The sequence below is a fragment of the Lactuca serriola genome, chromosome 8 (assembly GCF_051521515.1).
Source record: "Lactuca serriola cultivar US96UC23 chromosome 8, Lser_US96UC23_V15, whole genome shotgun sequence".
Taxonomy (NCBI): Eukaryota; Viridiplantae; Streptophyta; class Magnoliopsida; order Asterales; family Asteraceae; genus Lactuca; species Lactuca serriola.
The window spans coordinates 155,336,315-155,356,818 of NC_136415.1; the positions used below are offsets into that span (position 1 = coordinate 155,336,315).

Below are 20,504 nucleotides of genomic sequence, written 5' to 3' on the forward strand. Positions count from 1 at the left end.
AAAAAGCATTTAAAATGAAATAAAAATGTAATTGTAAAAATGAATGGTGAAAAAACATTTAAATTGAAATAAAAATGAATTTGTAAAAATGAATGATGAAAAAATATGTAAGGAACATTAGATATTTAAAAAATCCAGTGACCTTAGATAAAAAAAATTAATGACATTCGATACCCGAAAAATGTAACATCCGTTTTCAAGTATTTTCCATTTATGGCTCAAAATATTCAATCTTTGCAAATATGGCCCTTCAAATGGGTGTACATAGGGTGTATGTTGGACGTAAATCATTAAAGGGGAATGCAGACTTCATGCAGTACATTGTGTGTACATGATGTGTACGTAGGGCGTACTCATGTTGATCCCCAAACCCTAAATTTTAGGGTTGAGACCCTATTTAAACACCTTAAGTCCCTCAAGGTTTCTTCATGCTTAGCCTCTACTCTCCCCAAAGCTGACATTTTGAAACCTTAGTTACTTTGTGAAGATCTTGAGCATTTTGAGTGAGTTTTTGTGTGTTTTGTGAAGAAGGAATCCATTAAAGAAGCATTGGTGAGCTTGGAGCTTGAAGATCCATAACTCCCAAACCATTTGCAAGCCTCAAAAGGTACAAAGCATGAACCTTTATGATTCCTTGGTTTAGATCTAGGTTAGCTTAGAGTTTTACGTGCTTTTAGTCCCATGGTTTTGGTTCTTGTGAGTAAAAGATACTCTAGAGCTTGTGATTGTCATATCCTGTCATTTATGAGGATTTTAAGCCATAAAACTGGGATCTTGATGGTTGCTTTTTACGTATGCAAGGGTTTGGAATCATTAGAGGATGTTAAGGATCTAGGGTTTGTTTTTGACTCCATTAAGCCATGCAAAGTCATAAAGTCAAGAACTTTATGACTTTAGACATCCGATAGAGTCATATTTGAGTGTTGTACGTTTAGTCTCAATATATTAAAAGCTTAATAAGGAGGTTGGCAAATTGCTCAGTTACGCATGTTATAACCTCTAAGTATGCAACGTGTAGCGAGGCTTGGCCCCGTTTTTATGTGGAAATTCGGTACACATGGCGTAGTGAAGGAGTATGCTTGGCGTACGCCCAGAAGTAGAAATGGGTCATTTTTGGGCTTTGGGCCAAGTTGGGTGAGGTATAGCCTTGGAATGCCAAAATAGTCTTTTAACTCTAGTGAGAGAGAATATGAAATGGACCTTTGATTATGGTTATTACCCTAATTATTAGTTAGGTTTGGTTTTGATATGTTCAATGTGAGGAGCTTTTGTAGCAGCAACGTGTGTGAGATTCGGTTATCTTTAGATTGATGTGAGTCTCCTCATAATATTTGTGGGTCGAAGGCACCAATGCGATCCATTGAATTATGTTTATAGAATGCTAGTTGTCTTGATGACTCTTGCATGTATTTGTTTGTATGTTTGGGTGGGGCCCACTACATGTTACTGATAGATCTATATCGGGCGGGGCCCGATATATGTATGATATGTGGTATTTTAGGGAACTCTCTAAGCTTTGTGCTTACGGTTTGTGTTTAAAATGTTTTTCAAGTACTTTCGGTTATAAGGGTAAGAGCTCGACGTGATTGCATCGCATCCACTAGTGTTCCGCATTTGATGATATGATTGTACTCTGATAACTATTTTATACATTGTCGCACTTTGTTGGGTTTTGGAACGAATGATTGATGATTTTGGTTGATTTAAAACAAAAATTGTTACTTAATATTTTTGAGACGTTACAAAAACATAGAACCTACTGTTATCGATCATAATGACAACTATGACAAAAATTAATATGTTTTGTGACCTTATAAAATTAAAATGGTTAAATGAAAAAATGAGTAAAATTTTAATAGTTTAGTAACTAATTTTGACATTAATAAAAAAAGATTCACTAAAATTACTATAGAGTTATTTATTATAGATCTGTCCCATTTATTTTATATATTTTTGTCACTTAATGATCATCAAAATCACTAACAAAAGTACAGTGTTATTTTCTTAACACAAAAAATACTCTGCTACAAAAAATTAGGAATACATCCACAATTCACTAACCATTTGCAAGCACTATATATTTTCTGTAATTAAAAATGAAAACAAGAGTTATTTATTTATTTATTTTTTAAATTTAGGAGTAAAACTTACAAACTCGAAATTTTAAATTATTGTTAAGAAATAAGTATGAAAAAATAAACATACATTTTTTTTTTTAAATTTGGAAGCTGAAAAATAAAAGTAACCTTTAAATGTCTTTGTTGAGATTTGAACATATTATTCATATATAAAAAACATAGAAGTTAACAATTCCAACCAACATTTTTTTTAGCAAATTTATCTTAACTATAACTTACAATTACCAAAGAGCCAATAACCTAGCTGTATGGAGTGACCATCTCATATGAGAGGTCTGAGGTTTAAGTATCGGTAGAGACATATGTGGTTATTTAGGAGTAAATTAGTTAGTTTGCCGTTTCAAAAAAAAACTATAGCTTACAATTCTTAGTTTTTGATTTTACTCATGCTTTTTTTAAATGTATATTTTCTATTTTTCTCGTGGAAAATATATAATGTTCACAAATGATGCTTTTTTTTTACTCGTTTTTTTATTTTGACTATAAAGTGATATTCACTGAAATTTAGTAACATATAGATGTTAACTTAGTTGATTAGTGTCTTATGTTTCTATGTTGGATGGTGTGAATTCGAATCCTACATATATGTTTTTTTGCATTTTTTTTCTTTTGATAATAAAAACAATTTTAGCAACATTCAAACTCAAACCATTCTCTATAACAAGCAAACACCTTAACCAATTGATCTAGCTTCAATTAACAAAAAAATGCAACATTTACGGACGTGAGGTATTATACTAGTAAAAGTAAAAAAATATTTTATAAGTAAAATATGTCACTAAATTTAACGAAATTCATATTAACATCTATTATTTTTCTTATATATTCAAAAATACAAGGTCTTAATAAACATATAAAATATTTTAGTGAATAACTAAAAAATAAATTCATTCTAAATAATTTTAGAGATCATATGAATAGATGATAATATTTGGAAGATTAGTTTGATTAAAAATAATTATAGAGACAATATGAATACATGATAATATTTGGGAGATTCATTTGATTAAAATTAAAACTTAAAATGAAAATTGGAATCTTGTGATAGCTCGCTCTTTTTCCAGCTCCCTCTTTAATACTCGGTCGTCGTCCTTCGTCATGTTCTTTGGTATCTAAAGTTGCGATCTCTGTTTCTTTCTTTTCTTCCCATTATTTTTCATCTCTAGGGTTTATGAGTCAACAAATCTTTCCTTTTTCAAGACTTCCCACCCATTAAAAGGGCTTTCGGCTTCACGATTCTATATATTGCATGGTTCATGGAGCAGTTAGGGTGAAGTTTGAAGAATTGTTGTTACTCGAGGTTTGAGCTGTTTCCCTGTAACTTGTTCATTAACCACTCCTTTGCTTATTCTTCGTTCTCGGATTCAATTTGCAGCCATGATTTATGCTTTTGTTCGATTGTTAAGTTAGGTTTTTGCTCAGGTGTACGGTAATAGGACGCAATGTCGTTTTGATCGTACTGATTATTAACAATTCGAGAAAATTAGTTTCGAGAGCTATTAGGGTTACGCGCAGTGATTTATAGAGGTAGTTCATTTCCCCTAGAAAAAGAGCAGCACTATACTTTTTGATGTGAAAGCGCTTTACAATTACAAGCACAAATTGGTATCTAAGATTTTGCTGAACTGCCTCCAACATTATTATGTTTGTGGTTTAGTTTGTGAATTCACCTAGAAAAGCTTAAAATTCCCAATACTGAAGTTGAAAAGGAGTCCGTTTGAATTCAAAGTCCAAGTTTAGCTCTTTTCTTCTCATTATTCTAATGTTTTCCCTGAATTGCATATTATCTTTACTCCTTGTTTTCATAAATTCAAATGGTAACTCCTGTATGCACTTTTTTATCCATTTCTGTTTGCAATTTTCATCAAAGGGCCTTGTAGATTTTTCTTTCCCTTTACATCCCTTTCATAAATGTGCTTTCTGATTTTGTTGGCCATATCAAAATGTAAATGATTCGCATTTGACTATGTTTACTCTAATTAGAGATGCCTATGTTTTGGTCACCTGGCATAAGTAAAGATTTTCTTTATCTCACATTTCTAGAGTGGCATTGGTAAAGATAGAAATGTGTCAGTACTACTTTTCTTTCCCACCAGTTCTTTTATCTTCAATCTTGCCAGTTTTAATACTGATGCATTTTCTCCTTTGTGACCAGGTTATAAAGTTATCTTGTCTTGATCTTTGAGTGAACATAAGCATGGATTTAAATGCATCACCTGAACCTGAAGAAGATGAAGAGATTTATGAACAAACTCTCAGTGAGGACAGTGCACCAGAAGAAAAACCAAGTCATCATCATCATCATCACCATCATCATCATGTAGAACATGTAGAAACAGCAGTGGATATTATGCGCAGGGTACTTCACTCTCTTGTTGTTTTACTGCATTTACAGTTGATATCTACTCTACCCTGTTACTTTCCTATGTGCCTTAACAATTTGTGTGTATGTATATATATGTACAAGTATCATGGTTCATGATTAGACCCTTAAAAATCTACATTCTTGAATCAGGAACGTGAAGAAAGAAAGCTAAGGTTGAAACGTGAACGCCCTGATGATAGACCAACACACAGACCAACACCAACACCAACACAACCGGCTTATAAGTCAATGGAAGATCATCTTTTTCATACAAAGAACCAGAGAACATATGATAAGAGCAGGCTTCCACCAGGTAAGTATGCTATATCATTCATGGTTGATATATTATCGTATTGTTAAATGTTAAATTTACACCTACTTTATATTTTTTGATATTGTAGGATGGTTGGATTGTCCTGCATATGGTCATGAAATAGGTTGTATTGTTCCTTCTAAAGTTCCTCTTGGTGAGTCTTTTAATGACTGTATTGTCCCTGGTAAAAGATACTCCTTTAGACAAGTCATTCACCAACAAAGGGTTTTGGGGAGGAAGGTGAGTATATGCTATCACTTGACCTTTAAATGTTTTTCTGTTTATTTCTGCAATGCCTTGTTATGTATTGTATATGATTGGACTAATTGTGGGAAGCTATTTTTTATTGCTATTTTTTCAGCTGGGGTTAGTAATTGATCTTACAAATACATCTCGTTACTATTCCGTGAATGATTGGAAGAAAGAAGGCATCAAGTATGTTAAGGTCAGTTTCTAAATACTTTCTACTCAACAATCGAGGGCAAATTTGTAAAAAGTTAGGACTTAAAGAATAAAGGGGAAAGTCATCACAATGCTACATTTCCAATACTTTCTTGATTAAATCCTTCTTTCTGCATTAAGTAAAAAAGAAACAACACCCATGACTTTGTTTTGCATCTATTTTAACATATAATGATTATTATTCTTGTTTTTTTATTTTTTTTTATTTTTTAAATTATTTTTGTTTGATTTAGATCAACTGCAAGGGGCGTGGTTCTGTACCAGAGAACGAAGCTGTTAATCAGTTTGTATACGAGGCAAGTTATTCTTAATATCATTGCACACAACTTCCTTCTTCCTTCTATCTTTAAAATGACAATTTTACCCTTCACGCCTCACCAGGTTTCTCAATTTCTGGCTCGACAAAAGAACGCAAAGAAATATATTCTTGTTCATTGCACCCATGGGCATAATCGTACAGGATATATGATCATTCATTATCTCATGAGAACAATACCAATGTCTGTAACTCAGGTCAGTTTTTTTTATTGCTTTTTAAATTCATATCATGTTAGTTATAAGTTATAAACTTATAAACTTACACCAGCTATGTATAAATTACACAGGCAATAAAAATATTTTCCGAAGCACGCCCTCCAGGGATATATAAACCAGATTATATTGATGCCTTGTTTGCTTTTTACCATGAAAGAAAGCCTGATATGATCACTTGTCCCTCTACCCCTGAGTGGAAAAGATCTTCTGAATTTGATCTAAATGGAGAGGCATTACCAGATGAAGATGATGATGGAGTTCCTGTGGATCCGCTCAATGTACGTTTTTACCCTTGCTTTACCTTTTTGGAATTTTATGATTTTATTCACATTATTGATGTTAAAAGACTTTTTTTATTTGTAGGAAGAGAATCATGATACAGAAGGGGTGATGACAAATGATGATGTTTTAGGTGACAGTATTCCTCAAGATCAACAAGATGGATTCAGACAATTCTGTTATCAAGCCCTAAAATTATCTGCAGGGGTAATAACGTAATTAAATATTATTTTCTACAGTTTCATATATGGAAATTAAATTATATGCATAAGAATATGTTTACTTGCTTCTCAGGCTAGAGGGAACCATCAGTTTCCAGGCTCACATCCAGTTTCTCTAGACAGGTTTGATTGTATTTGTATATTACTATATTCTCATTTTGTTATCTCCTTGGTGAATTGACAATTCTACCCCTGTCTACAATAGGGAGAATTTGCAACTTCTTAGGCAGCGTTACTATTATGCTACATGGAAAGCTGATGGGACAAGATACATGATGTTGATTACGATGGATGGGTGTTATTTAATTGACAGAAATTTTGTGTTCCGAAGGGTACAAATGAGATTTCCATGGAAACTGAATAATGAAGTATGTTTACACCGAGTTTATTATTATTATTATTATTTATTGTAATGTAATGAGGTTGTGATGTGACATAAAAATGTGATTTTTTTGCAAGGGTTTAGCTGAGAAGGTTCACCACTTCACACTGCTTGATGGGGAGATGATAATTGATACAGTGCCAGACACTCGTAAACAAGAAAGACGTTATTTGATTTATGATCTGATGGCTATTAATCAAGTTTCTGTAATTGAGGTAAAGTTTTATGATTTTGTGGTTTTAAGTTTTAATCTTGTGGTGTTTTATATTTTGGATTTGATGCAGAGACCTTTTTATGAAAGATGGAAAATGCTGGAGAAGGAAGTGGTTGAACCTCGAAACCATGAACGACATAAAATATTTAAACATGGGCATTCATTATATAGATATGACTTGGAGCCATTTAGGGTATTTATTATCATTTAATTAATTTAAAAAATCGGTTGAATTTGTTAGTTATGTTTGTCAAGTTTTGATTTTGGTAGGTGAGAAGGAAGGACTTTTGGTTGCTTTCTACTGTCACTAAACTTTTGAAGGAGTTCATTCCTCGGCTTTCACATGATGCAGATGGTTTAGTTTTTCAGGTGCTAAAATCTAAATCCACTCATTCACTTACATATATTTATATTTTATGTTTTTTTTTTTTGGCTTAATTTTGGACTCTATATATGTCAGGGTTGGGATGACCCTTATGTCCCTCGTACACATGAAGGACTTTTAAAATGGAAATATGCATCAATGAACTCAGTTGATTTCCTTTTCGAGGTTTGTTTTTTCAAATTTTCTTTTATGTTCTTATACGCCAATAATAATTACCACTTCCTTTTTCATTGCTAACTTCAACAGATGGCTGAAGATCGCCAGCTTCTCTTTCTTTTTGAACGAGGGAAGAAGAAGCTCATGGAGGGCAACAGAATTGCATTTGGTGGTCAGTAATAATGTTGTTTTTGTTATATTTTACTCAGACATAAACCCTATGATTTAGTATTTTTTGAAATTTTTTGATCCCTGATCTTGTTTCTTGTGAATCTGCAGATGATATTGATCTTGCATCGTACTCGGGGAAGATTGTGGAGTGTGCTTGGAATAAAGAGGAAGAAGTATGGGTGTGTATGCGCATTAGGACAGATAAAGCTACACCAAATGATTTCAACACATATCGAAAGGTCCCACTTTCTCTCTTACATCCCATATATGCATCAGGCACAATGCAGAATACACATTGTGCCTTATGCATCGGGCGGTACTGCGCCCGATGCATACAGAGGCATTGTGCCTGGTGTGGTGCATAAAAACATTGTATATGCACCGGGCACAATGCAACTGCACCTGTTGCAAGATACTTGCAACAGGTGCATGCATCAGGCGCATTCATTGTAATGCAATGCGCCTGATGCGTATATATATGTATTTTGGTGGTTATATGGGTGTGTGGATGGTGGACAGGTGATGAGGAGCATAAAGGACAACATTACGGAGGAGGTATTGCTGGATGAGATAAGGGAGATAATACAGTTGCCGATGTATAAGGATAGGATACAACAGGACAGCAAAGGGCACCACCACTCGGGATCAGGGAGACCAAAATGAGGGTATTATTATTTATGGTAATGCTATTGGTATTGGTATGGATGGAGTTAGGATAGATGAAAATGATAATGTTTGTGTAATTAGGGGAGGGAGGGAGGGAGGGATTTTAATATTGTTGTAAATTGTGCTGTCTGGTGAGTTTGTTTGCATGATCCAGTTGGTGCGCTTCATCTTAGCTTATGGATATGGACATGGACATGGACAGACATAATCATCATCATCATCATATGACGGCCTTTTTCATATTAACAAGTTATTCAAGATTCGGGTAATGATTAGCACAAGGATTATTAGTAAATGTATATTTTAGTTTATGTCTTAAGTCTTTCATGACTTGCACAACTTTTATGGATCGCTTGTCTTTTTCTCTTATATATGGGACTACACTCAACAAACTTTTAGGGATAAGGGCATTTATGTCTTTTGCACAGACAAGAGATATAAGTCTTTGGCTCTAGCCTAATACATGTCAAATGCAATTGTTTTGTCCTACACAACACACAAGACCACACACACCGGTGTTTTGTTCTTGCATACATATGTGTTGGGGGGTGTCGAGTTTATGAGAATGAAAGGTGCATGTTTGTATTGCTAAAACATGTTTTTGCAATAGCTTCTATTGGGTTGGATGTTGTGATCGTGTAGAAAGAGTGAAACCCAATTGGAAGAAAACTGATTTGTGTTCATTGATTGAGATTAAACTAATACATGAAAAACAAGTATATTATTTGTGTTTTTGGAGATGGAGGAAAAAAAAAGGAAAAATTGGTACTTTTTGAGCTCTCCCGTTTGAAGGGAAGAAAAGCTACTACTAATAGTTTTATATTTTGCAGAGCTTTCTAAATATTTGTCATCATAAATTATAATGGATCAAGTTATTCAAATGTAAACTAATAATAATTCTACATATTGCACTCCTTTGTCCAACAACTATTCCGCTTCAAATAGAACTCCCAACACAAAATTGAATTATGTTGTTATTATGGGTTTAACATATGGTTATTTGCAGTTATGGTTATATATATATATATATATTTTAAAGACTTTTGTTGAGAGATTTAAAGACTTTTGTTTATCTCGATGTATTTTTTTTTATTTTTTATTTTTATTTTTTGAGTTACTTATGAAATGATACATGGTTGAGGCATCCCTTACATTTTTTTAGACATTGTCTGGTTTATTAAAAATTTATAAATCTACCTGAGATTTTCTGTTGCGGTTAATATTAAAAACGGTGTTTTCATAAACACATAAATATATATATATATATATATATATATATATATATATATATATATATATTTCAAAATTGGCATGGTTTAAGGATGTCACATACATTGTGAAAAACATCATTTATTAAAACTAACAGTCGATCATTGTATATGATTAGTAAAGGAAAGTTGTTTGGTTCTTATACCATAGATAAATTACAATCCAACATTATTTATACAATCCCTTTGGTGATCCCGGTGGATGTATTTTCGATTTCATCTGCATGTGTAATAAAAGTTTTATGCTTGTTATGAAAACAAAACATCAAATATTAGAACCTTCCATGGTTACCATATAGGCATTACCAATACGTGGATTTCATTGCGAGTCAAGTGTTTGGCTCCGATTTGCAGTGCAGATCGCACATAATTATTGCTTTGTGAAGTTGTTTATGGCATGAACCATGCCTACAAGGAAGCATGGTAAAATTTTGTGATTCTCCTTTGCTTTTGCTTTCCTTATTTGGATACAGATTTGTTAGATATTGGGGTCTTAAGAATATCAATAGCCACAAGTCATTCTTGTATTTAGCCACATACTTGGGTTCGGTCCTCCAAAGGCGCTCAAGTTGAGACTATTATATGTCAATAGAGAAAGTGGATTCAGAAAGATATTTACTTGGAAATTTCTAGGTTCGTGATTGCAATCACTTTTCAAAATCTGTGATTTCGACCTTATAGCTTGAGGTATCATAAAATCATATTTGGGATAATCCAACGAATGACAATTTAGAAGTCATGCTACTTTTAAATCCGAAACACAGAAAACACCTTGTTCTTTTGTGTTCTTGAAAAAATGATATAATCAAAAGAATGATTTTCGAGAGTATATATGTTCCAACCGAATTTTGGAACTTCAGTCATCCTTAAATAGATGATAGAAAATCGGTTGAAAGTTGGTTGACGTAAGTTACATGCGTTTGGCGCCAAAACGAGTTGGTTATTATGATATCATCATGATATCACTACTAGTTTTGGCATGAATTTGCATGGTTGGACCATTTCTAGATATAAAAATCCATTTAGGTTTCTTTGCTCCTTGGACCCCGTAGGGGCACTGCCCTTAGACCCCGCAGTGACGTAACCCCTTGGAACCCTGCACCCATGGGCTCTGCACCTGGACCCCTGTATTCCTGATTTCATATTTATCACTCCGAATATGTACCCCGTACCTCCTGTCTCAGTTATTAATGAAGCTTAACCTATCCCAATATTAATAATAATAACTATACTAAAATATGTTGATAACACTAAAATCACCAACATATTTTATGTATTTGATATATAATATGATTTTTTCTACATGATATAGCCATCGCCTTAAGACCATTGTGGTTGATTATCCGTAGTTTGGCTATTTTTATTTGGGTACACAATTCCCGTGTTTTTTGTTGTAATTGTAAATTTTCAAAGAGGCACGAGCCGTATTTTTTTTTTTAAATGATTTCATGTAAGAGTAATACAATAAATTTCGTATTTGATTTTATGTAATCAAGCGAAGGTTTAAAACAAGAAGACGACAATTCGAGCGTCCAAAAAGCTGTTGGCATGAAGATGGAACAATTTTTGAGATCTAAATATAAAAAAGTTATTATTGCAATAATTTAGGTATTACTCTAGGAAATTAACCATATTAACTTTTGCTATGACTTAGTGGAGTGATAATTTAGGTATACATGCGCACAATAGTTTTGTGTTGTTATTTTATATAATTTTAATTTATTTGTAATAATTGATCGTATGCCACCTATTGGATACAAAATTAAAACAAGACACCAAAAGTAGAGTTTTTAACGAGTAACAAACAGGATTTTAATTAAAAAAGTTTTGAAGCAAGGGGAAATTATTAAACATTTTTTTTATCATAAGATTGCAAAACTAATTAACCATTTATTAATCTTAATCATTGTGTCATATTTATGAGATAATTCTTAAACACCCAATCACTAACTTCACAACCGACAATTTTAGGCACTTGATTTATCTTGGTGGAGGAAATGTGGAACTTATTAAGGTATACAGAGCGATTTACCTTTTAACCTTATACTTGTTAGTAGGGGGTCAAGGGGGAGCCGCCCCTTGCGGGGACTGAGGCGGTGCCCCATGAAGAGATTTTTCGTAAGCTAGTTTCTATATCATATTCGTCTTCAAATTTGTCATGAGTCAGTTTTTCATCATATTTATGGGCCTGACCTTATTGACAGTTTTAAGTCAAACAACTAGCATTTATTTTCCATTAATTTGTGTAACATGTAATATTGAAGCCTTTGACGTAACCAATCATCCTGATCGTGTGAACCACGTAAACTAATTATCTTTAATTTTTCATTTTTTTGCATTACTATTTTTTTGTTTGTGAAGTCATTTATCAAGTTGTTGAAGTGTTTAATCCTTCTATATAGTTTTGGCCCAAAGACACTTATAAGGTACATCATGCTTCTGTACACATTCATTAAAGTACCTAGATCGAAGGTAATGTCTGGTTTGAAAAATGTTTATGAATGAACTGAAATCTATCAAGGAACTAGTTGTGAGACCCGTATGTTATACGGGTTGGATAAAACTATATATATATATATATATATATATATATATATATATATATATATATATATATATAAAGGTTTAAACAAAAATTTATTTAAATTTGAAATTTAAATTTTGAATTTAAAAGGAAACATATTCAATAGTATATGAGTTGTAATATTGTAATTTAATGGTTATTTTCAATTAAGGCAATTATTAATTGAGGTCTAAATATGATGTGTTAATTAAGAAAAGATAAACAATGAGAAAATGACAAATGAAAAAAACATTTATTCAAAATTACCAAAAAATGACATGTGTCCAAGTTAACGAGAGAGTGACATGTGGCAAAATTCTTTTCATTTATTAGGGAGGATTGTAATTTGTCTGGAATTATAATCTAATTCCATATTTTCCTTGGTTGGTAGGAAATGAAATTGGAATCTAATTACATATTCCATTTTGTTGGAAAGAAATGGAATTTGAATAATGTAAAATAGACAAATTTTCATTCTTGTTGTTTTTACATAATTTTACTTTGTTTTATTTTATATGTAAATATATATTATATCTAATTCCTTAGCGAATCTTGAATCAAACATGAACATCTAGTGGAATTGGATTCCAATTCCCTCTAATTCCGAGGATTCCAGCGAACCAAATGCTACCTACAAGTCGTGTTTGATATAATTGATAATTTTTTTCCAACACATTCTCATAACTTTCTCAAGATAAATGTGTATATGGAGGAAACAAAGATATACAAGCATACTCGACGATTCAACGTTGTAAGTATAAAATTGATCGAGTCATGTTGAAGCAGTGAAATCCATAGGTAGAAAGAAATAAGAGGAAGATGTAGGTTGACGGAAAATAAAACTTCTGCATATAAATTTATTAATAGTTTTCTTAGCTGATCAATATTTACACAATATTTTTAGACAATTATAGATCGTCAATTATACGATTGTGTAGTCCATCTATTAAATACACAACCCCCTCATAAATTTTAAAACAATTAATTGTTAATTGAAAGCAATGTTTATTTACTATACCGTTTGTAACAGTTGCATTTAGACGAAGAAAATAAAAATATGTGATTTAATAGGTCTTTTCTTGAGATTAGCGAAACTCGGTTATTAATGTGTGAATAGATTCCGCTTAGCAAAATACAATTCTTGTGAATAAAAACCTAACCGCAAACCGTTAATAATGTTACTTTATATCGAAAAATGCTCAAACATGAATACGATTCTAGTTTTATAAACATAATTATCATTTTATTATATTGTATTTTAGTAAACAACTCACAATATTGTGAATAATCCATCTAACTTAGTTTTATTATATTTTAGTTACACCTAATAATTAACATGTACAATTTTTAGTTTATTTTTCTTTTAACCAATAAAATACTTGATAATCGAAATATAGAATGCATTTTTTTCCTCATTACCTTCTCGGTCTCTTACCAAACACAAAGGGTGCGATTAAATCCGCTAATGGTGGGAGGGTCTTCTGTAACTCCAATTCAGGTCTAATAGACACTGCTGCCTGTCGTCGTCCCTCTCGGATCGTCGTCTCTACTTGCGAAAATCTCTGTTACAGAGAAGATTCCCTAGGGTTTATTCATATCTGCATCTGATCCATCATTTGTGCGCTTTCTCTCATTTCACATACTTCATCTTGTAGTGAACTTAGTAAGATCAAGGTCATCTTCATGAAAATTAGGGTTTTATTTCTTTTACTTCTCTTTTCTATATCATTGAGTCTAATCCATGGAGAGGAAGCAAAAACGAACAAGTTTCGTGAACGTGAGGCTACCGATGATAACCTGGGCTATCCCAATTTGTAAGCCTTCTTATTTGTTACTTTGAATTTCGCCCATTTTTTGCATGATAATTTAATGTTTGATAATTTAGCTACTTCTGTATCATTTGGAGCATGAATCCGTTTCTGAATTATGAGCTCCTAATAAAGACCTAGAAGTAATTCTTACCGTGATTTCTGCTGATCTGGGAGTTATTTGATCAGCTTGCTTAAGTTAGTTCATTTGGATTATCTATCGACCCTTGAGGTGAAGTGAATTGAATCTGGATGATGATTTGTTGTTTGTGCCCTGGCTTCTGTGTGGGCCTGTTAGTAGGGGGATTGTAGAAACATGGTATTGATTGTGAGTTCTCATCATGGATTTTGTTTTATCTCTATAAGTTAGAAATACAATAGGGGAAGAATTACAGAGTGATAGCCTGATAGGGACTTAGTGTAAGCGATTCTTGAAGTGCTTCAATATTATTGCTGTTCGTATTTCTTTCTAACAATGTACATCTTTTACAGTTGTTTCTGTTACTGACTTTTTTGGTTTTGATGTGGCAGTGATGAGGATGAATTGTTGAATAAACAATGTCCTCAGAATTTGGAGCTAAGATGGCAGACTGAAGTTAGTTCTAGCATATATGCAACACCATTGATTGCTGACATTAACAGGTAAAGAGAGTTGGCAACTGTCTCCTCAATGTAGTGTTACCATTTTTTATTGATATAAACTTTGTTTCATATAGTATTTCAATCCAAGTATATACTTATATAAATATCCCCTATTAGGCTATTAATAAGACTTTTTTTTTTTTGCATCTCAGTGATGGCAAGCTTGATGTTGTTGTTCCATCTTTTGTTCACTACCTGGAAGTTCTAGAAGGTTCTGATGGAGACAAAATGCCAGGTATTTTACTCTATCACAATCAATTGCTTCTTATTTGCATCTCTACACTATGTTTTTCTGTTATAGGACTTCTTTCTTGTGATCCTCAAAAGACCAAAATACCCTTATTATGTATATAATACTTCTGTTTTGTATGATTTTATCAAGGATGGCCTGCTTTTCATCAATCCACTGTTCATGCAAGTCCACTCTTATATGATATTGACAAAGATGGTGTGAGAGAAATAGCTTTGGCTACATACAATGGCGAGGTGCTCTTCTTCCGGTACAACTGTTTTTATTAGTTTTTTTTTCAGCATTTTTTTCTTTTCTTCTTAGGGCTAAATGCAAGAAATAGCAACATACTTTCGTTTATCTTTGTACTACAATTTCCCACTTTCATTTCTTCATATTACAACATTGTGCTTTTGATTCTTCTTATTAAAGCACATACTTTTAAAATTGCTTTGTATTTGGATGACATTGCTATTTCTTGTGTCTAACCCTTACCCATGGAACATCCATATTCACTGATGGTTTTGTTTACTTTTTTGCAGGGCTTCAGGTTATATGATGTCAGATAAACTAGAGGTTCCTAGGCTAAAAGCTAAAAGAGATTGGTATGTGGGATTGCATCCAGAGGTAGTTGATCGATCACATCCAGATGTTCATGATGACCTACTCAAAGAGGAGTCTGCTGTTCACTCCATACCTCGTATGTCTTTACTTTTTTTTATAAAAGAATGATGGGAAAATATTCATATGGGTTAAATTCAAGAAATAGCAATGTATTTTCATTGATTTGTTTCTTATATCATGATAACATCTTACTTTAACTTTGAAAAAATTACCCATTTTGCAAATTTCATTACTATAATTGGGTAGATTTTAAAAGTATAATGTCCTAACAAGAAAAAAGATTTTAGTACAATGCTATAGTTGAGTATATTTATCAAAGTACTGTGCCTTAATATGAAAAAAGAATTAAGAGTACAATGCTCAAACAGAAAAAGATAAAAGTAGGATGCTTTAATGCATATGAATAAACAAAAAGTACATGGCTTTTTCTATATATAACCTCTTTATTTAGCTTTTGTGATCAAGGTAAATATTCTCCAGTCACCTTTTTCACAAAAATATTTATTTAAGTTTTGGCTTCCTTACTCATGTTTTGACCTCTTCTGCAAACTAGCCATACTACTTGTCAAGAAGCATGACTTGATTGATTTGCAATAAATTATAGCTTAACTGTTTAAACAACTTTTTTTTAACCGAAAAGTATGCTAAGAAAGTTTTTTGTTGGTGAAAAAAAGATAGCTTTTTTGTTTGAATTTTCGTTTTCATGTAGAACTTTTTCCTCTTTTCTATACTTTTTGCTTCAATAAAGTGGTTATTAACATCATAACTATAAATTAACTCGATTAATATTTCTCCAGCCCCCAAAGAAGCAAACCATACATCTGATGTGGAGGACAATAAGGGAATAGAGAAAGAAACACAGCCAAAACCTGAAGCACCACAGAATACAATGAATATTTCTTCAGAGGAACATTCCGGAAGCCCACAGAATGAGAGTGATGCACAAAATAATACTATTATTCCACATATCGAGTTGCCAAATGACACACATAATAATATCTCATCAATATCTGCACCAGAGAATCTGAATCTAGAAGGTTCTAATAATGAAACAAAAACCGGAAGAAGGCTTCTAGAAGAGAACATTAATACCGATGATCACAAGGATGTTCCTGTTGCAACTGTTGAAAACAATGAAGCACTCGAGGCAGATGCTGATCAATCTTTTGAGCTGTTTCGTGACAATGATGAGCTGGCAGATGAGTATAGTTATGATTATGATGATTATGTTGATGAAACAATGTGGGGGGATGAAGAGTGGACTGAAGCACAGCATGAAGCATCTCAGAATTATGTCCATGTTGATTCACACATTCTATGCACTCCTGTAAGTCTTACACTTTTTATGAACTTGTTATATCTCTCTACTCTGTGCAAAAGACATGAATGCCCTTTTTCTTGTTGGTTTTCAGGTGATTGCTGATATTGATGGCGATGGGGTTTCTGAGATGATTGTTGCAGTGTCATACTTCTTTGATCATGAGTAAGTATAAACCCTAAACCCTAAATTACTGCTATTAGTTTGTTTTGTTTTTACCATGGATGTTGTTTTCAGGTACTATGATAATCCGGAGCATGTGAAGGAACTTGGTGGTATTGATATTGGGAAATATGTTGGTGGTGGAATTGTCGTTTTTAACCTTGAGACAAAACAAGTTAAGTGGACAGCAGAATTGGATTTAAGTATTGATACTGGGAAGTTTCGTGCCTATATATATTCCTCTCCAACTGTGGTTGATTTGGATGGTGATGGATACCTTGACATTCTTGTAGGAACTTCTTATGGCTTATTTTATGTCCTTGATCATAAAGGTAATACTATAATTAAAATATTAAATAGTATCTGTATAAGTATTTTCCAATCACATTCCATTCCGGGAGTTGGCTGCAAACGAGTAAGGAATTGAATTCCATTGGAATTCAGTTCCAAGCATTCCTCCCCTTGTTAAAGGAAATTATTTTTATTATTTTATTTTATCTAAAAAATACTTTTATGAAAATTTCATGAGCAATTGAAGGGTAAAAAAGTAATTTTATTATTATTATTTCAGGCAAAGTAAGGGAGAAGTTCCCTCTTGAGATGGCTGAAATCCAGGGTGCAGTAGTAGCTGCTGATATCAATGATGATGGAAAGATTGAATTAGTGACTACTGATGTACATGGAAATGTTGCTGCATGGACTCCTCAAGGTGTAGAAATCTGGGAAGTTCATCTTAAAAGCTTAATTCCTCAGGTATGATTCTATGATTTAGGGTCAATGTACTTTTAATAGCATCATACTTTCATTTCCTCCTATATCAATATTATTATTATTATTATTAATACAAAGCAATTTTGAAAATTTCAAAGTACAATGTCGTAATGAGAAACCGGATTTCACATTTTCTCCATAGGGCGTGAGTGTTGGTGATGTGGATGGAGACGGGCACACTGATGTGGTGGTTCCAACTGTATCTGGAAATATTTATGTCTTAAGTGGTAAAGACGGGTCATTTGTTCGCCCTTATCCATACAGAACCCATGGGAGAGTCATGAATCAAGTCCTCCTTGTTGATTTGAGTAAACGAAAGGAAAAGAAGAAAGGACTTGCACTCGTCACAACTTCATTTGATGGCTATTTGTATCTCATCGATGGACCTTCCTCATGTGCTGATGTTGTTGATATCGGCGAAACATCGTAAGTCTCTCTTACCCTTAAGTGGATGGATTCCAACCAAATCGGAATCCATGATTCCATTCCTTGACGTGTTTGGTTGCCAAATGGATGGAATTTAGTTCCGACACAATTCTTTAAATTCCAGTTTTAGCTAATTCAATTCAATTCCTTTCTTGCTTTTTCATTAAAAGACCAAAATACCCTCTGTATGTATATTTATGGAATTTGTTTAATTTACAGATATAGCATGGTGTTGGCGGACAATGTTGATGGTGGAGATGATCTTGATCTTATAGTGACAACCATGAATGGGAATGTGTTTTGTTTTTCAACACCTTCTCCACATCATCCTCTCAAGGCAAGTCATGAATGCCAAATGTCCATATTACCCCTTTGGTTTTGTTAATTTATATACTCTTTTAATTTGTTTATATTATATCATCATATAGGCATGGAGATCACATAATCAAGGACGAAACAACGTTGCAGCTCGAATTGAGCGTGAAGGGGTGTACGTTACGCCTTCATCCAGAACATTTCGTGATGAAGAAGGAAAGAATTTTTGGGTGGAAATTGAAATTGTAGATAAACACAGGGTGCCTTCGGGTTCTCAAGGCCCTTACAATGTCACTGTAAGATCTACATCTTCTACAAACGAAACGAATGTTTACGCTTCACTTTGACCTAAATAGGGTTTCCAATTTTGACCTAAATCGGATTTCCTTTTCTCGCTCGAACTCTTTTATTTTGCAGACATCGTTGTTGGTTCCGGGAAATTACCAAGGGGAAAGAACGATTAAGAAGAACGAGGTGTTTGAAAAGGCTGGAAAATACAGGATGAAGCTGCCGACGGTGGGTGTACGGACGACGGGAACGGTGGTGGTGGAGATGACCGATAAGAATGGATTGTACTTTTCCGATGAGTTCTCGTTGACGTTTCATCTTCATTACTACAAATTGCTGAAATGGCTGCTGGTGCTTCCGATGATTGGGATGTTTGCGGTGCTGGTTATCTTTCGACCACAGGAAGCCATGCCTTTGCCTTCCTTCTCACGCAACACAGAGTTATGACTTATGAAATGAGAGATAACAAGATATATAGTGGAAAACAAAAGAAACAGAAACGATGTCGTTTTGTTTTTTGGTGTTGTTAGATGGAGGAGTTGCAGAGTTGGGAAAAAGAAAAACAGTTCCCATTTTAGTTTTTATTTTTTTTAATATAGATGTCATTTCAGTTCATGAGGCAGGATTTTCTTTTTTAAAGGAAATTGGTATTTATTCAGATAATTTTTGTTTTTAATACCCTAATCTTCTAAACCAAATATCTCATCCAGTACAATTTGGTTCCTGTGTTCTACTCAAAATTACAACTTTGATCCATTTTTGAAAACTTGAAGTCATCTTTAGTTTGTATTTTGTTATGGATATGGTCAATGTGTTTTACTCAAAATTGGTTAAATCGGTAAGCAAATGCAGATTTAAGGATGTTTTAGAAAGATTTTGTGAAACTTGCAAATTTGTTCCCTATGGTTTGCTGATTTTTTCCGATGTAGTCCAACAATGACTTTCAAAATTACATTTTGCACTGGGTTGGTTGTGGATTTGGTCTAAAGACTGACAAGCATTTATTTTTGTCTGTTAAGTTTGCTAAAATGATCATTTTGCCCTATTATACATTTTTTTTCTCAATGTTATTACTATTGACATCTTTGTGTGTCCACCGTTCCTACCCCATAGGACCCTTCCCCATTCACTAAAATACGTAGCCTTCTCTTTGCTACCACCATCACCACCAAATTATTCACTATTTCTTTCACCTGTGATTTGGGAGAAGGGGTGTGGATGAGTTGTATGTACGAAGACAATGGGCTAGAGTTAATAACAACGATGGAAGAGATAAATTATCATCCAGAGACGTAAGTTTTTAGGAGGAAAGAGAATAGTATAGGGGACGACTGATAGGCACTACGGAGGAGGAATGTGGTGGTGAAAGAAATTTAATGGAGGGATGCATGTGTGGATGTGGGTGTAGGTCGGTTAAAATGAAAAGAGATATGAGTAAGATAGTAACTTTAATCATAAACTAATTAGAAATATATAAAATTAGAATATTCAGTTGAGTTTATAAACCAAATCCATAACTAAAATAATATAAAGAAAACATCTCTACGATTTTAAAAGTTACTAGACTATACCTAACGAAATCAATATATTACATAAGTTTGTAAGGTTAAATCTTAATAATCAACCTCAAGGAGAGTTTATTATTATTATTATTTTTATTATTATTATTATTATTTATTTATTTATTTTATGACCGGAATGATCATCATATTACTTTTATTTAATATTTATTGTAAAGTCGTTTTTAATTTACATATGTTTAAAATCAACAAATTATATAAAAAAGCTTTATAAATTACTTTAT

General features: G+C 33.1%; 2 protein-coding genes across 2 annotated transcripts; both read left to right on the top strand.

Moving 5' to 3' along the window:
* The first annotated feature begins 3,225 nt into the window (after positions 1–3,225).
* LOC145066223 (mRNA capping enzyme family protein) lies at positions 3,226–8,655 on the top strand. Its single transcript, XM_079013436.1, has 18 exons — positions 3,226–3,438; positions 4,294–4,497; positions 4,654–4,816; positions 4,905–5,056; positions 5,178–5,261; positions 5,512–5,574; positions 5,660–5,791; positions 5,884–6,090; positions 6,176–6,298; positions 6,386–6,435; positions 6,518–6,680; positions 6,772–6,909; positions 6,979–7,101; positions 7,179–7,277; positions 7,369–7,458; positions 7,540–7,621; positions 7,729–7,859; positions 8,140–8,655. The coding sequence occupies exons 2-18, from the start codon at positions 4,336–4,338 to the stop codon at positions 8,281–8,283; spliced, it is 2,106 nt and encodes a 701-aa protein (XP_078869562.1). The 5' UTR covers positions 3,226–3,438; positions 4,294–4,335; the 3' UTR covers positions 8,284–8,655.
* Positions 8,656–13,532: 4,877 nt separating this feature from the next.
* DEX1 (defective in exine formation protein (DEX1)) lies at positions 13,533–19,376 on the top strand. The gene is made up of 13 exons (XM_079012949.1): positions 13,533–13,931; positions 14,457–14,567; positions 14,720–14,802; positions 14,950–15,067; positions 15,339–15,496; positions 16,218–16,747; positions 16,833–16,903; positions 16,976–17,232; positions 17,472–17,653; positions 17,814–18,097; positions 18,317–18,434; positions 18,526–18,708; positions 18,830–19,376. The coding sequence occupies exons 1-13, from the start codon at positions 13,801–13,803 to the stop codon at positions 19,145–19,147; spliced, it is 2,544 nt and encodes an 847-aa protein (XP_078869075.1). The 5' UTR covers positions 13,533–13,800; the 3' UTR covers positions 19,148–19,376.
* The last annotated feature ends 1,128 nt before the right edge of the window (positions 19,377–20,504 follow it).

Coding starts and splice junctions, on each gene's coding strand:
- LOC145066223 (XM_079013436.1), top strand. CDS start 4,336: ATGGATTTAAATGCATCACCTGAACCTGAAGAAGATGAAGAGATTTAT. Junction 4,817..4,904: donor TAAGAGCAGGCTTCCACCAG/GTAAGTATGCTA, acceptor TTGATATTGTAG/GATGGTTGGATTGTCCTGCA. Junction 5,262..5,511: donor AAGGCATCAAGTATGTTAAG/GTCAGTTTCTAA, acceptor TGTTTGATTTAG/ATCAACTGCAAGGGGCGTGG.
- DEX1 (XM_079012949.1), top strand. CDS start 13,801: ATGAAAATTAGGGTTTTATTTCTTTTACTTCTCTTTTCTATATCATTG. Junction 13,932..14,456: donor AACCTGGGCTATCCCAATTT/GTAAGCCTTCTT, acceptor TTGATGTGGCAG/TGATGAGGATGAATTGTTGA. Junction 16,748..16,832: donor CACACATTCTATGCACTCCT/GTAAGTCTTACA, acceptor GTTGGTTTTCAG/GTGATTGCTGATATTGATGG.